This window comes from Macaca thibetana, chromosome 1, assembly GCF_024542745.1.
Source record: "Macaca thibetana thibetana isolate TM-01 chromosome 1, ASM2454274v1, whole genome shotgun sequence".
NCBI classification, from domain to species: Eukaryota; Metazoa; Chordata; class Mammalia; order Primates; family Cercopithecidae; genus Macaca; species Macaca thibetana.
Window position 1 is genome coordinate 102819301 of NC_065578.1, and position 18139 is coordinate 102837439.

Sequence of the window (18139 nt, forward strand, 5' to 3'; positions counted from 1 at the left end):
TCCCAGCCCGCACATGCGCAGTCGTGAGTCCTCGTGTCCTTGAGCGTCCAGCTTCTTTTCCTCAAGTGGCTGGGGTTCCTGTTTCCTTCTTCGATTGACAACTTGTGGTACCTCGCACTTCTCTGGGCCAATTTTTGCTTGTAAGTCTTTCCGGAGCTACCTGGAATTTAAATCATTTTGCTTTACTGTCATTAGCACCGCGCCCTTCCCCAAGAGTCTCCGAAGGGTTGCGGCTTTTCCGTGGCGCAGTTCTCGCGAGAAGGTGACTTTCTGCTCGGTATTTCCTGGTGTCCAGAATCCTTAGCGCGAGGCGGAAAAAATATCCCAGCTTGTGTTGATGCTGCTATTTCGACTGAGACTTCTTCCCACGATTTCTGTTTTGCTTCTCCAAGGAAAATGGCAGCTCCCGAGCAGCCGCTTGCGATATCAAGGGGATGCACGAGCTCCTCCTCGCTTTCCCCGCCTCGGGGCGACCGAACCCTTCTGGTCAGGCACCTGCCGGCTGAGCTTACCGCTGAGGAGAAAGAGGACTTGCTGAAGTACTTCGGGGCGCAGTCCGTGCGCGTCCTGTCAGATAAGGGGCGACTGGTAAGGGCGTGCCCCGCCGGAGTCTCCCGGGAAGGCCTTTGGCGAGCGACCGGGGAGGGGGAGCGTTGACAGGAGTAAGGCGGAAACGAGTGGGGAAGATGCACTTGTGTAATGGAAGCTCCCCCATCCTACCTCTTTTGTATCAGAATATCTGCTCTGCAAAGTGGAGTTTTAATCGGCTTGAGTCTGTATTAGTCATAGCACTGCAGAAAAGGGCAATCGTGAACGACAAAGCAGAAGAATGGAAATTAGCTTAGTTATATTGAGTTTTCAGATCCATCCTGAGAGCCTCACAACTTTTTTGAATTTGGGGTTATTGCTTCTGGACTCAGCGTATTCTTACAAATGTGCATCAAGGGATTTTTAAAAGTCCTAGTTCATTTATAAGCCAATGTTAAATCGTTCATCAAAATAGAGAAGCTGCATTGGTGACTTGAGTAAATTAAATGCAGAATTTCAACTAGAAAAAGAGACTTTTCATAAAAATTTCCCGATGGCATCTTTTAGGGAACAATTTTTTAGAACTGTTAAAAATACCTACGTAGGAATTTACACAATTACTTTGTTTTGCTTTATATCCAAAGATGTTTTGATTTCTCTTCATTAAAATAGGAATAGCGATGGGGCAAGACATCAGTGGTTTAAAAGTTTCCCCAGGTGATTTTAATGTTAATGTGCAGCCCATGCTGAGAGTTACTGAATTATAAGAAAGGCCAATTCTGATCAGTTTAAGTGTCATTTATACCCTCAAATTCAAAAAAAAAAAAAAATTATGGCTCAATTTAAGTACGTTAGGTCATCGTGGATCAGATTAGACAAAATTAGAATGTGCAATATAATTACTGAAGTAACTTTTAATAAGCATTGACCAGAGCTCTTCCTTAAGATAGTGTTTCTTTTACTGTTGACTTGTGTTTCTTTTCTGATGGTTTTTAAAATCTTTATAATTTACGTTTAAAAATATGCTTCTCCCATTGAACATTATTACAAAGATAAAGCACAAAGGAAATATGCACCTTGAAGAACGATTTCTCTGTTGGTGAATGTTTTTAAACTGTGCATTGTTATGTATAGAGGAAAGTTTAAAATCTTTAGGTCTGTCATAAATAAAAGAAATAAATTTTTAATTGGTTAATAGTGACCCTCTGTGTAGAAGAGGTCTTTAAACTTTTGGTCTTTTGAACTATTTGCATGTGTAAGACGTGTGTCTTTATATGATAGAGATTGCATAGCTTTCATCTCAAGTCTGCCTCAAAAAATGTTGAAAACCCCTGGACTGAAATTAGTGATCAGTTAAATGGTTTTGACTTTTCATACTTTCCCATGTATTATTAACATGTCACATTACTCCACTGGTAAAATGTCAGATTTCTTTATGAGAAACTGAAATTATATTGGAAGTAATTTGTACCTTAACTCTGTTTCAGAAACATACAGCTTTTGCCACATTCCCTAATGAAAAAGCAGCTATAAAGGTATGACTTTTTCTTGACTATTAAAGTTGTCAAAAGTATCCTCTTATCCAGTCTTGGTTCAGATAATGTTAAACTGTGGTTTTTAAGAAGCAAAAGCATTTGTATTGCAACAGTTTCCCCAACAGACTACATTTGATTTGTTAGTTGGCAGATATTGCCCAGTCCTTTAGTAGATTATCTGTAAACCAAAACTGCATATGTAATTAAAATAATTTCTAAATGATTTAGATTGATAAATATCTCTGTGACTGTTACAAGATAAGATGTTTCAAGTGTTAAAAGGAGAATATACATTTCTTTAAAATGCCAGGGAATCATTCACAAAGGAAGTGATCTTTTAGCTAGAAGTCTAATGATAATTGGATTTTTTCAACAGGAAACAAGGTGAGATGGGCCTTCGGGGCTTGGGGAACACCAAATAAAGCTGGAAGTCATTGCAAGTTATAAGTGGAGCAGGAGCTAAGGGTTGAGATGGAAGTGGGACTTGAAAAATAGATGGAGTCTGGGAGAGAGGTATTGAGTTTGGTTTAGTAGGTGTGCACTTGATACTTTTGAGCTGGCTCATAATATAATCAGGCCTGTGAAAGATATCTGGTATAGCTCGTATCATGGATGGATTGGATGCGCAGAATTATTACAGGTAGGAGACCAAATGGAAGGCTGTTATAATGGCCAAGGCAAGAATAACTATCTGAAGAAGACAATAAGAAGATAAAGGGGGAAGTAGATATATACTTAATAGAGATTGAGTTTGTAGGTTTTATAATATAGGGGTTGAGAGAGACGGGTTCAGGATATTTGGATTGAGGATTGAGTTATTTGGGTTGTTATATTAGCTGACATGAGGATCCAGAGAATTTTGCAAAAGTATATGATGAATTCACATGTCATCTGTTAACTTGGAGGGGTCCCTGGGCTACTTTTGTGGAAATATTTAAAAATATCAGTCTAGAGCTGAGGCAAGGTGAAGAATGGAAAGATTCTTCAGCCATGTAAATAGATATGATTGCCCAAAGGATAATAAGCTAGGAGAGAAGAATGGGAAGGAGCAGTTAAAGTAGGAGAACTAGAAAGGAAATTATCACTGATGCAAAGCGAAGTGTGTTTTAAGAAGATGAAATCCTGTGATGATGCAAAATGAGGAATGAGCACCTCTATTAAAGTCTTTTTGCCATGAAACAATAGAAATGACCCAAATTTTCATTGGTAAAAGGAAGGGAAGCCTTAAATCACATTATGTCCATATACTGGACTGCAGCTGTCTGAGAATGATATCAAGTGGTAAGTGTTAATAGAGAATGATAGCCCAGATAGAGTACATGAATAAAGTTGTGAAACATTATCTATAATGTAACCTCAGATTTTTTGAAACTAATGGTATACATGTTAGCATATGCACAGGAAAAAAATATGACAGAACTATACACCAAAATGTTAAAAACATCTTTCTCTGAGAGTAGGATTACAGAGGGCTTTCATGTTATATTAATATGTACTTTTATAATGATAGGTAATTTTTTTTTCAGAAAAAAAGTCTTTTTAAAAATATAGCATAATACATTATAAATAAAATATGGGAATGAAAAACACATTGTTTTAGGGTCAAAAATAACTTGGAGGAGAGCACATGGAGCCAGTCATTGTCTTTGGAAATGTTTGTAGTGAAAGGAAGCAGTAAGAGGTTAATGGCAGTATTGATAGGGCTTTTAGGCTAGTGAACATTTGGCCTTATTGGAAAGTGATAGATTAAGAAAACAAAGGGAGAAATGTTCAAGAATAGAGTAAGTAGCCAAGTTAGGTAGGAGGAGTTAACATTAAAAGTGAAAAGCTATAAATCTTTGAGAATAAGAACTTATGTGATACCCATTTTGAGAGGAAGAAAGTTGGAGTAAGTCAGGTTAGATGACCTTCATTTCATATAATCAAGCTTCACTGATAATGAAGAGGTCTAACATTCGTTTAGGGTCTTGAAAATTATTGAAACATTTTAAAACTAACTTTGTATGATGATATAAGGCAGGGATCCTCAAACCCCAGGACACGGACTGGTACCCAGACACAGCCTGGTACCCATCCACTCCCTGTTAGAAGCTGGGCCGCACAGCAGGAGGTGACTAGCAGGCTGAGGAAACTTTATCTCTATTCACAGCCTGTCCCCATGGCTGCTTGAGCTCCACCTCCAATCAGATCAGCAGTGCCTTGGCCACTGTTGTGATCTGCACATGCAAGAGATCTAGGTTGCACTCTCAATGAGAATCTGACTAATGTCTTATGGTCCGAGGTGAATCAGTTTCATCTTGAAACTATCTCCTCACCCCCTACCCTGGCCTGTGGAAAAATTGTCTTACACAAAACCGGTCCCTGGTTAAGGCTTGTAGTTTCATGTGTTGCAAAATATTAAGTGCCTACTATGTGCTAGATGCTGTTTTAGGTTTTGGAATTATATGTGAACAAAAACAAAGATGATTATAGTTTGTAGTCTCAAAAGGGGAGACAGAAAATAATCTTTAATATTTTAGAAGACGATAAATGCTATGGAAAAAGGACAAGTAGAGCAATAAGATCGGGAGTGCTAAGTGGGGAGAGGTCAGGCTGTAGTTAGGGTTATATTTGAACAACAATTTGAAGGACACAAAGGGAGTTAGCTAATGAAATTTCTGGGAGAAGTATGTTTGAATTAGAGGAACAGCTGGATCAGGGGCTCTAGGATGTGACCATGCCTGTCATGTTGTTCAAGGAAACCACTATGACTGGAGCATACATAGTGGGAGTGATCTGTGGGAGTAGGGGTGGGAGTGAGCATTGGATTTGAAGTCAGAGAAGTCATAGAATCTATATTATGTAGATTATAGTAAGGAATTTAGATTACTGTCAGTAAAATAGGGAGCCATTGGAACAAGGGGGTGACCTGATCTGACATATTTCAAAGGATTGCTTTCTCTGTTGTGACTAGACTGAAGGGAGAGTAGAAACAAGGAAATCCATTAAAATGTTGTGGTAATTCAGTCCAGAATTGATGGTTGCCTTGACCACAATGGTAGTGGTTAGCGGTGATTAGATTCTTTATATAGTTCGAAGATAGAAGCAAGGATTTCTTATTGTATTTATTCCAATAGGTTTTGGGGGAACAGGTGGTGTTTAGTTACATAAGTTCTTTAGTCATGATTTCTGAGATTTTGATGTACCTGTCACCTAAGCAATATACACTGTGCTCATTGTGAAGTCTTTTATCCCTCACCCCCACCCCCCACACTTTCCCCTGAGTCCCCAAAGTCCATTGTATCATTCTTATGCCTTTGGGTCCTCATAGCTTAGCTCCTGCTTAGGAGTGAGAACATACGATGTTTAGTTTTCCATTCCTGAGTTACTTCACTTAGAATAATGGTCTAATAATGGTCTCCCATTCCATCTAGGTTGCTACAAATGCCATTATTTTGTTCCTTTTTATAGCTGAGTAATATTCCATGTTTCATATTTATATCTATATCTATCTATATCTATATATATCTATATATGTCTATATATATCTATATACATATATCTCTATATATATCTATATCTCACAACTTCTTTATCCACTCATTGATTGATGGACATTTGGGCTGGTTCCATATTTTTGCAGTTGCAAATTGTGCTGCTATAAACATGCATGTGCAACTATCTTTTTTGTATAATGACTTATTGTCCTCTGGGTAGATACTCAGTAGCTGGATCAAATGGTAGGTCTACTTTTAGTTCTTTAAGGAATCTCCACACTATTTTTCATACTTACTGTACTAGTGTACATTCTCACCAGCAGTGTGGAAGTCCCTTTCACCACATTTCTGCCAACATCTATTATGTCTTGATTTTTTCATTATGACCATTATTGCAGGAGTAAGGAGGTATTTCTTCATGATTTTGATTTGCGTTTCCCTGATCATTAGTGATGCTGAGCATTTTTTCATGTTTGCCGGCCATTTGTATGTCTTATTTTGAGAATTGTTTATTCATGTCCTTAGTCCATGGGCTTGTTTTTTTTCTTGCTGATTCATTTGGATTCCTTGTAGATTCTGGATATTAGTCTTTTTTTGGATGTATAGATTGCAAATATTTTCTCCCACTCTGTGGGTTGTCTGTTTGTTGATTGTTTCTTTCGCTGTGCAGAAGCTTTTTAGTTTAATTAAGTTCCATCTGTTTATCTTTGTTTCTGTTGCATTTGCTTTTGGGTTCTTGGTCATGACGTCTTTGCCTAAGCCATGTCTAGAAGGGTTTTTCCGATGTTGTCTTCTAGAATTTTTGTGGTTTCAGGTCTTAGATTTAAGTCCTTGATCCATCTTGAGCTGATTTTTGTATAAGGTGAGAGATGAGGATCTAGTTTCATTCTTCTACATGCGGCTTGCCAATGATCCCAGCACCATTTGTTGAATAAGGTGTCTTTTCCCCACTTTATGTTTTTGTTTGCCTTGTGGAAGATCAGTTTCCTGTAAGTATTTGGGTTTATTTCTGGGTTCTCTATTCTGTTCCATTGGTCTATGTGCCTATTTTTATACCACTACCATGCTGTTTTGATGACTTTGGCCTTATGGTATAGGCAAACAGGATTTCTTAATGGCTTGGATATGGAATGTGGGAAAGAAACATTAAGGATGATTACAAGATTTTTGACCTGAATAACTGGAAGAATGGACTTGCCATCATCTGAAACAGAGATGGCTCCTGGTGGAGCACATTTTTGGCTGGGGGAGAGATTAAGCGGTTTAGCTCCTGAAATGTTGATTTTGAAACGTTTGTTAGAAACCTATGGGGCACTATCCATTATTTGAATATGTGTTTCTTGACTTCAGGACAGAAGTCTGCGCTGAAATTATAAATTAGTGAATCATTAGCATATAGATTTAAACTTCAGATGCTGGATTAAATCACCAAGATAATATGTTGAGATAGAGAGGAAGACCAGGACGAGAGCTCTGGAGCATTCCAACTTTAAGAATGTGAGAGAAGGCACAAGTCAAAGAGATGGAAGAGTAGAAACCAGTGAGCTAGGAAGAAAATTATAAGAACGTATGAAGTCTTGAAGCCAAGTGAATGACATGTATCAAGGAAGAAGTGATTAACTATGTTAAATGCAGTCAAGTGAAGACTAGGAGTTGATCATTAGCCTAACAATATAAAATTTGTTGTCTGTGATAAGCAGTCTCATTAAACTTATTAAAGCATTAACCTGATTGAAATAGGTTTGAAACTGAATAGGCAGAGAGGAGTTGTAGATAGAGGGTTTATATAACTTCTACAGAGTTTTACTGCAAAACTAATAATGCAAATTTAGGATGGGAGAAATAGGAGCATGTTTTCATACTGATATGGATAATCCAATAGAGGACAGAAAATTAACAGTTTAAATAAGAGTACCCCCCACACCCCCCACCACACACATTTCCAGAGCATAGCTAAATAAAGACCCTTGAGTAGATGAGAGGATGGAATTTAGTATATAAGTCAGGCAGCTGGATTTAGATAGGAATGTGGATAGTTAATAGATTATAACAGATAGAACATAGAATTTTGGCATGCATATGCTGGTAGATGGGGAGTTATAGTGGAAATCTGATATTCTCATGTCATCACTTCAGTTGTCTCAAAATAGGAAACCAGGTGCTAGGCTAACGGAATGCAAGAAAAATATTGTGAGGTTAAGGAACAAGGAGAAAGTACAAAATATTCTCTTATAGATGGGACAAATAGACTACGATTGTAATAAGTAATTTTGTGGTATCATTAAAGGTCACCCTGCAATTTGTGGTGCTGTTATAAATTGAAAGTAAGGCCAGGGAAATTTGTTGGTTTGTTTTCTAGCCATTTTCAGCTGTCTGGGTATAAGCAGAGCTGGCATAAAGTGGAATTTAGCCAGATTTTTATTTTCCTCAGTTATAGGAAGTAGTCCTTTAATAAGTACTAAAGGCTTGATAGCCTGAATTTAAAAATAAATTAGGAAATAGTCAAGGAAATGTTTACAGCATTAGCAAAAAAAAAAAAAAAAAAAAAAAGTATATGTAGGGACCAGCCCCACAGGGTTGGTGGGTTTTTCTCCCCATGTGTTTAGACGAGAGATTGTAGAAATAAAGACACAAGACAGAGATAAAAGACAGCTGGGCCCGGGGGACCACCACCACAAGACGCGGAGACCAGTAGTGGCCCTGAATGCCAGGCTTTGCTGATATTTATCGGATACAAGACAAAGGGGCAGGGTAAGGAGTGTGAGCCATCTCCAATGGTAGGTAAGGTCACGTGGATCACGTGTCCATTGGACAGGGGATCCTTCCCTGCCTGGCAGCCAAGGCAGAGAGAGAGAGAGAGAGAGAGAGAGAGAGAGAGAGCGCTCTTATGCCATTATTTCTGCATATCAGAGACTTTTAGTGCTTTCACTGATTTTGCTATTGCTATCCAAAAGGCAGAGCCAGGTGTACATGATGGAATATGAAAGTGGACTAGGAGCGTGACCACTGAAGCACAGCATCACCGGGAGACAGGCCTTTGGATAACTGCAGGCAGACCTGACTGATGTCAGGCCCTCCACAAGAGGTGGAGGAGTAGAGTCTTCTCTAAACTCCCCCGGGGAAAGGGAGACTCCCTTTCCTGGTCCGCTAAGTAGCCGGTGTTTTTCCTTGGCACTGACACTACCACTAGACCACAGTCTGCTTGGCAACAGGCGTCTTCCCAGATGCTGGTGTTACCACTAGACCAAGGCGCCCTCTAGTGGCCCTGTCTGGGCGTGACAGAGGGCTCACGCTTGTCTTCTGGTCACTTCTCAGTATGTCCCTTCAGCTCCTATCTCTGTATGGCCTGATTTTTCCTAGGTTATAATTGTAGAGCAAGGATTATTATAATATTGCAATAAAGAGTAATTGCTACAAACTAATGATTAATGACATTCATATATAATCATATCTATGATCTAGATCTACTATAGCTCTTGTTGTTTTATGTATTTTATTATACGGGAACAGCTCGTGTCCCTGGTCTCTTGCCTCGGCACCTGAGTGGCTTGCCGCCCACAGTGTAAACATTGGTCTCTAACAGATCATTTTTAGTACAATTGTGAAATGTTTACTCTTGTTCTTTTAACTCCAGGCATTGACAAGACTCCATCAGCTGAAACTTTTAGGTCATACTTTAGTCGTTGAATTTGCAAAAGAACAAGATCAAGTTCACTCCCCATGTCCCACTTCAGGCTCTGAAAAAAAAAAAAGGTGTGTAGATAATACATTTTGTAACATTTTTAAAATTTTTTTTTAATCAGTTATACAGTTATTATATTGGTTTCAGACTAGCCAGTAATTGGAAGAGTAGTGACAGATTTTTCCATTAAATCTAGCACAGTAAAACAATATCTTTATTTTTGCCCCTAATTGTGCATTAGGAACCAGATTTAATATTACAGTTTAATCAGTGTGAAGTGGGAAGGGAGTGGGCTGAAATGAATTCATCTTCAACCTTCAATGGAGGGAAAATAACCAATATAATGTCTTTGTATCAGAGATAACACAATGTGATAAAATCAAGACTGGCATTTGGTTTCCAGCTGTGACTTTTTATAGTACACCTTGAGAAATTTGCTTTACACTAGTGGTTCTCAAACTGTGGTCCCTAGATCAGCTGTATCATCTGTAAGCTTGATCAAACTACAGAACCTTGAGCTTTTTTAACCCTGTCTTACTGAATCAGAAACTTCATTGAGGGATGGAAGGGATGGGAAAATGCTCTAGAAGTCTATGAGTTTTAATAAACTCTCCAACTGATTATGACATACATTAATGACATTTGATTACCACTATTTTATACCATGTAAACTTTAGTTTTATTTTTGGTCAGTGACAATTATGCCATCTTCATAGTCTTGCTATGAAGAGTAAATGAAAATGTGTAGTGCTGAATAATAATTTTATTATTATAGCACTTCTGTAGTAATAATAATACAGAAGGGATTCAGTGAAGGTTAATTTTAGTTCCCTTCCCATTTATAGGTGTTTGCTTGAGAAATACTTGAAAGTTTTTTGTTTTTTGTTTTTTTTTTAATCAAACTGTTTTTATAATGACATGTTTGGAAAGGTAATTTATCTTTTTTGTGTGCAGTTTTTCACTCTTTGGAAAGGTGAGATTAACTTTGATTCTGTATGTCCCAGGTCTGACGACCCTGTCGAAGATGATAAAGAAAAAAAAGAACTTGGTTATTTAACAGTGGAAAATGGAATTGCACCAAACCATGGGTTAGCATTTTTATTTGCTTTTCTTTTGCTTTTGTTCTGTGTTGTATACAGATACACGGATGTCTTACTGCTTTTTGCGTATTGTATATTGTGATATACAGATATCTTCTTATATATTGTGATATACAGATATCTTATTGCTTATTGTATATCGTGTTATATACAGATACCTTATTGCAAATAAGATAATTTAAGATAATTTTAAAAACAAAGATATTTATGTTCATGTATATTTTTAATATGTTGAATCACATTTTGAGTTACGAGTTTGTCACTGAATTCAGTGCAGAGAAAGCATCTCTTGAAATGTTCAGAGATACAAGGTAAACCTCTGCCAAGAAATACAGTAGCTTATTTTTCTTTTTAAATGTACTTTGGATCTTTTAGGAACAAGGTAAATCCAATAGTACTGTATCATTTGAGCGGTGTGTTTGTTACCAGGTTACCTAAAATGAGATTGATATGAAATTATTAAAACATAAACATCTTGCCGGGCGCGGTGGCTCAAGCCTGTAATCCCAGCACTTTGGGAGGCCGAGACGGGCGGATCACAAGGTCAGGAGATCGAGACCATCCTGGCAAACACCGTGAAACCCCGTCTCTACTAAAAAATACAAAAAACTAGCCGGGCGAGGTGGTGGGCGCCTGTAGTCCCAGCTACTCGGGAGGCTGAGGCAGGAGAATGGCATAAACCTGGGAGGCGGAGCTTGCAGTGAGCTGAGATCCAGCCACTGCACTCCAGCCTGGGCTACAGAGCGAGACTCCGTCTCAAAAAAAAAAAAAAAAAAAAACATAAACATCTTAAATGTTTTTTATTTTATAGGCTGACTTTTCCTTTAAATTCATGCCTCAAGTATATGTACCCACCACCTTCCAGCACAATCCTTGCAAACATAGTAAATGCCTTGGCAAGTGTGCCTAAGTTCTATGTACAGGTAAGTAGAATAAAACTTTTCCTAAAAGGATTTGTTTATATAGCTTGATATTTTATTTTTCATGCTGATTCTCATGAAAGTAATCAGACTAATTCTAGACAGCCAGTGATACACTACTTTAAATGTAATTAAATATTTACTACTTTCAAGTAAAGACTTTTATAAGGTATAGTGTAAGTGGATACTAATAAACAGAAGCTAGTTTGGGAAATGTAATTTGTGATAATTCTCTATTACTTTAGAATACACCATTAAATAGAGATTCAGACCCCTGAGCAAATGCTTAAAAATATTGGCAGTAATAACATATTTTTTTGAAGTACAAAGTATAGATGTATTTTAATGTATTTCTCTGTTTTATAATTTTACAATAATTGGGTAAAGATATAAAATCATTTCAAGTAGATTTTATATTGCAAGAACATTACATTCTTAGCAACGGGACTAATTGAACATGTAGAATTAACATTTTGGGAAGGTTAATCTGAGATACACCAATGCCTTGTTTTACCTTATGCAGAGATCCTAAAGTCAAGAGATGGGCAGGTCTTCCTTTACACTCAATTAATAAATAGTGTTATTGCAAAGTTTCTTAGTATATAAAATACAAGATGTGAGTTGAATCAATTTATATGTGAATTTAAATGTTTTACCATTTTAAGGTCCTTCATCTTATGAATAAAATGAATTTGCCCACACCTTTTGGACCAATTACTGCGCGACCTCCCATGGTAAGACAGCTCTTAGAATTTTGAAGTCAAAATTTCTCTTCCCGAATGGGATTATTGAGGCTGAATTATACAGGTGTTGTAGCAACCTCTGATGTACATTGAAAATAAGGAACAGATATAAAGTAATATGATGATAATAGAAGAACTGAGAACTGTAAGTGAGGAAAAGCCAGAATATGAAAGAAATGCTTTGGGCAATAAAGACTATCATTTCATCCAGCATTGTTAAGTTTTTTGAGCCAAAACATTGTGCCATTCTATAAGGTAGTTACGCTTAACTAGATTACCTAAGGATTTCATTGTTCTGGTTTTATCACAAATAGAGCTTTGTTTGCAAAAGACGAAAAAGGGTGCTGGTATTTTTATTAGACTTGACTATGCAAATCTGTCAATAATTTAGAAGTAGGCTATACCTGCTCTTGAATAATTTTAGTTATTATTTTGCTATAGTACTCTTAGTATATTTATAAAAAATAGCAATGCAAAATTATTAATACATTGAGTGTTCATATATGAATAGAAGAGAATTTGGTTTGAGATTTGCTGCTTTTCTGATATATGTACTATTAACTTTAGGATTTGTTTGTTGTTTTTGTTTGTTTGTTTGTTTTTGTAACCCCAGCACCTATTCAATGCTTGATATATTACTGAAGAATTAATTGATTATACTAACTGCTGTTAACAAATAAATTCTTAGTCATTTAATACAATAAAAATGATTTTTGTCATGTCACATCCTTTCCAAAAGTAGAGCAGAGGGATATTTTGCTCTACTGAGCCATGAAAAACACCTGAATTGTTTTGACCGTGTGCCTTCCCAGATTGATTTAGACATTGCTACACAGTCTGCAGATCACGAAGGAAAAATTATATGTGGGAGTTTCTAATTGTCTCATTTCATTGGCTATAACTCAGTTACAAGGGGAAATATAACTACAGAGGATCTTTGAAAATTTAGTTCAGCTGAGGGTGAAGGAAGAAGAGGCACATTTTGTGATCAGCTAGTGATCTGCCATACAGGGTGTTCCCTCAATATGTGTAGAATGTGTTAAAAAAAAATGTGATAGAAATGAGAATGAAGTATTCAAATGGAGTTTGTTCTATAAATATTTTAGACTGCCATAGTATTTTTGTTTTATTCTTTTAATTAGTATGAAGACTATATGCCGTTGCATGCACCTCTTCCACCCACGTCTCCTCAGCCACCTGAGGAACCTCCTTTGCCAGACGAGGATGAGGAATTATCTAGTGAAGAATCAGAATATGAAAGCACTGATGATGAGGACCGACAGAGGTTTGTAACATGAAATATTTGTTTAGTTTCCAAGAAACATAGAATGTAAGAAGGAGATTCTTGCTCTCCCTAGATTTTGTGTTTATAATTCTTCATAGTTTTGAGTGATTAGAATTTGTCCTCAGCCCCCCAACACCAACACCTCAAGCATATATAGCAGCTATAAATTAAGACCTGAGAATAGATACCAAGACCTAAGTGAAAATTTTTGGATTATGCATAATTTTTTAGATTGATAATTATGGTATTATAAACTACGTTCGAGCCTTGTTATTTGTGGATTCCATATTGTCGAATTTACCTACGTGCTAAAATTTATTTGTGACTCTAAAATCAATAATTGATGTGCTTTTTATTTATTATTATTATTATTATTTTTTCTTTTGACATGGAGTTTTGCTCTTATGGCCCAGGCTGGAGTGCAATGGCGTGATCTCAGCTTACCACAACTTCCGCCTCCCAGGTTGAAGCAATTTTCCTGCCTCAGCCTCCCGAGTAGCTGGGATTACAGGCATGTGCCACCATGCCCGGATAAATTTTTGTGTTTTTCATAGAGATGGGGTTTCTCCATGTTAGTTAGGCTGGTCTCGAACTCCCACCTCAGGTGATCCGCCTGCCTCAGCCTCCCAAAGTGCTGGGATTACAGGCATGAGCCACCACGCCTGACCTTGATGTGCTTTTTAAAGTTTTTGATGGAAATGGACGTTGTGCCATGTGGTGAAAAATTTGAGCCAGTCAACACACAGGTTCCCAGATGAAGTCAAATAAAGACACCCTCTAAGAGCCTTTTGTTTCAGTTCTCATACTACAAACAAGTATCCTTTTCATGGTCTGTTCAGCACTACCTTTTTTTACATTTTTGAGTTTTTTTGTTGTGACTCTTGTGTTTAAAATGGCCTTCGAGCATGGTGTTGAAGTGTTCTTTAGTGTTCCTGAGCTCAAGAAGGCTATGTCAAGCCTGATGGAGAAAATACATGGTTTTCCTTCAGGCCAGAGTTATGGTAGTATTGACTGTGAGTTCAATGCTAATGATTCAGTAGTGTATATTAAGTAAGGTGTTCTTAGACATTAACATATATTAAACAAGGTAATGTATTGATCAGATGACAAGATGTTGTAAACAAAGGCTTCCAGGAACCTAATCCTGAATTTTCCTAGGGACAGTGATTTAGTGTTTATGGTAACCTTAGAACATAACTACTGCAAATAATGAACTTCGACTGTGTTCATGTTTTGACAGATGCTTATTCTTCTGGACTTTATTTACCTCAGAATAATTTCTAGAGCAATTCTTTAGGATTTTATACAAAACTATTCATAGTAACTACTGCAGATGAATTATTCTTTTTATTGATAGTTCTTGACAATCTACATATTTTATTTAAGGATTCTGACAAACAATAGTACATTGTTAATAATGTTCATGTATATAATGCACAGCCTGACTTAGAACAAGAGTTGCCAAACGGTTTCTTTATAGGTCCAAAGAGTAAGTATTTTTGACTTTGTGAGACATGTGGTCTCTGTTGTGGCTACTCAGTTCTACCCTTGGAGTAGGAAAGCATCCATGGATAGTATACGTAATGAGTTGATATGGCCTTATTCCAACTAGACTTTATTTATAAAAACAGGCAGCTAGCTGGATTTGGTCATTGAGCTGTAGTTTGTCAACCCCTATCTGCAGGACTCTGATGGTAAAATGATCGAAATCTTAGGTGACTATGCACAGAAGAAGTTGTATATAGGAGGAGTGAGTGGTTGGCATGAGGCAGAACCCAAACAGAGACCCTGAGCAACATACGCAAATAATTGCAATTTGACTGAGTTAGTGTCCACCTAAGTAGTGGTACAATGTGCAGTGTATTCTCTTTGTAAGGAAAGAGTTACAATCAAAGTATAGATGGGGCTGAAACTACAAAATGGGAGTGAATAGAGTATCTGTCTTGGACAGAGACGTTTAGGGAAGCTGGCAGTTCCTGATAGATGGTTACTTTAACTTGTTGCTAAAAGAAAAAGAATAGTATAGAGTGTTAACTTTGGTTTAATTACTTAACCTCTGTGAACTTCACTTTCTTTATAAAAATAATGATAGTAATTAGAAATGCTATAGTAAACTGGCCAAACCCTTTTTTGTTTGTTTACTTAGGTTTCCATTAAAGGATGTAGTGTGGAATTCTAACAGTAATTCATCTTGAGTCCTGAGAGAGAACATAGCCTTTGCATGTACCAAGCTCTAGTTTCATGCTTCTCTGTTATCTTCAGGAAATGTAATAAGACCTAAACAAAACAAAAATGGTACAGGTTGAGTACCTCTAAACTAAATCTGAAATCCAGAATGCTTCAAATTCTGAAATTTTTTGAGTACCAGTATGATACCACATATGGCTGGCTTAGTGACACCTTTGCTTGTTTTCTTTCTTTCTTTTTTCTTTTTAAGGCAGGGTCTTACTCTTTTACCCTAACTGGAGTGCAGTGATGTAATCATGGCCTACTGCATGCTTAACCTCCCGGGCTCAAGCAGTCTGCCCGCATCAGTCCCAGTAGCTGGGACTACAAGCATGTGCTATCACACCTGGTTAATATTTTTCATATTTTTGTAGTGATAGGGTTTCACCATGTTGCACAGGCTGGTCTCAAAATCCTGGGCTCAAGTGACCCGCCCTCCTTGTCCTCCCAAAGTGCTGGGATTATAGGTGTGAGCCACCGTGTCCAGCCAACACTTTTGCTTTCTGATGTTTCCATGTACACAAACTTTATTTCATGTACAAAATTATTAGGAATATTATATAAAATTATCTTCATCTTTTGTGTATAAGTTGTATATGAAACGTAAATGAATTTTGTGTTTAGAGTTGTGTCTCATCCCCAAGAGATCTCATGTATATGCAAATATTACAAAACCGATATAATTCTGGTTCCAACCATTTTGGATAAGGAGTGCTCAACCTGTACTATTCATTTATTCAGCAAATAATTATTGATTACTGACTATATGTCTAGCACTCTTGTAGAGGCTTGGTGTACTTTGGGTCAGCAATTTATAAATGTAGACATATACTGTGAATAACTAAATTTTTTCATAAAGTTTTTAGTAAACCATGGTTTTTTAAAAGGGTTTAAAAATTTATAGCATATGTTTTCATTTTTCCTCAGGGAAAAAGGTTTAAAGCTTATTTGAACAATACCCTCCATCCTCTCTTTTGTATTTTGTTATGTGCATATGTTTATTTTGCTTTCAAATTTTACAAATATAACCCTGAGAAGTAGAGCTGGGACTAACGGTTTTCAAGTTCCTGCTCTGTAGATGATACAGAAATACCTAGACAAGATCTATCTTTAATATTAAATATTCATACTCTTAATAGAGAAAAGCTATGTACAAGGTGTTATCACTTCCTGAAACTACTTCAGAGCCTAGTACAGGATTTGAAAACTGTTCTCAAGTAATTTAAGTTACCTTATTTATAGGATGATTGATTTGCAACAGTTATGCACAAAAAGCTTTTAAATGACATATTTCAGTCCGGGCTCTGTTTAATAATTAGAATATGAATAAAAATCATTTAAGAACATTAATATTATATCAATTTTATTGTATCTTGTTCAACTGTTTGGCATTGAAGTTCAACCGTTTTATTTGGGCAACTGCTTATGATGAGACATACGTTTTAAAAATTGATAACATGTAATTAAGTCTATTTTTAATTTTTTCCAAGTAAGATGAAAGCTGAGCAAGGCAATTTAGTATTTGAGCTTTTATCAAATTGATTATCTCTTAATTGATGGTGTTCTGTATATTTGATATAAGTAAAACATTTTAAAATTTAAAATATTTACCAAAATACAAATTTAACTTTAATAGAAACAGTGGTAAATAGCTATGGTTCTAGAAAGGAAATTTTGTTTATCATTCCTCTCCTCATTGTAGAATGAACAAATTAATGGAACTAGCAAATCTTCAGCCCAAAAGACCAAAAACAGTAAAGCAGCGCCATGTGAGAAAAAAGAGAAAAATAAAGGATATGTTGAATACACCTTTGTGTCCTTCACACAGGTAATTATATTTGAACTATGAAATGAGGGTTGTTTGTATGTACTTTGTTTATTTGCTTAATTCACATCATTCTTCAAGCTGGCATTTGTTTCCTTTCAATGTTCTTGGTTTACCATTGGCTTCCTAGTTGCCAAATTTATAAATATTCATAGTTCTCTCACAGTTGACCAGTACTCTCTTCTCTGTCCTAAGCCTTCATGTATTTTCTTCCAGCTTCCTGTCTGCAGACTCAGAATTTCTTATAGGCACTTAGGATATTATCCAAAACAAAATTCATTTACTTTCCTTTTACTATTTCTTTGCTCTTTCTCCTTGTGCATTTATAGTTTTGTTAGTGACATTACTGTCACTAGTGTAATATATTAGTGAATAATGTCACTAATGTAAACATGAGTGTGTTGATATACAGTTATTTAGTTTCTCTTAACTCCATCACCTGATATCAGACATTTTTTATTTAAAAAGTACCCAGCAGATAAAAATTCACATATCTTTTCTTGGCACACAGGACCCACCAGAGTGCCTTTAAGTATTTGTTGAATGTATGGTAAGGTTCTCTGCTAAATACTGTGTGTAGTTTAAAGCATGCTTCTAAAGTTTAATGCTGTCTTTTCAAACAGTGAGTTAATAGTCTTAAGGATAATAAGCCAGATGCACAGATGATTATTGCATTAGCATTTATAATACATGACATAGGAAATATAAACTAAGAACTAAAAGGTTGTGAGAAAAGAGAGGTCACAGCCAGTTGAGAAATTTGGAAAGGTTGTAAGAGAGAGAGGAGACATTTGAGCTGGCCCTTTAAGGAGGAGAGAG

General features: G+C 36.6%; 1 protein-coding gene across 4 annotated transcripts in view; it reads left to right on the forward strand.

Annotated features, from left to right (window-relative positions):
* Positions 1-3: 3 nt before the first annotated feature.
* RNPC3 (RNA binding region (RNP1, RRM) containing 3) overlaps positions 4-18139 on the forward strand; it is a 31814-nt gene continuing 13678 nt past the window's right edge. For 2 of the 4 annotated variants that reach the window (XM_050778672.1, XM_050778693.1), the window contains exons 1-8: positions 4-588; positions 2016-2063; positions 9174-9292; positions 10226-10309; positions 11133-11244; positions 11907-11975; positions 13127-13269; positions 17198-17323. In XM_050778672.1, the coding sequence (XP_050634629.1) occupies positions 397-588; positions 2016-2063; positions 9174-9292; positions 10226-10309; positions 11133-11244; positions 11907-11975; positions 13127-13269; positions 17198-17323 (893 nt within the window). In that variant the 5' untranslated portion in view covers positions 4-396. The remainder of the gene's footprint in view (positions 589-2015; positions 2064-9173; positions 9293-10225; positions 10310-11132; positions 11245-11906; positions 11976-13126; positions 13270-17197; positions 17324-18139) is intronic. The other 2 variants (XM_050778683.1, XM_050778703.1) reach the window with 2 other exon arrangements.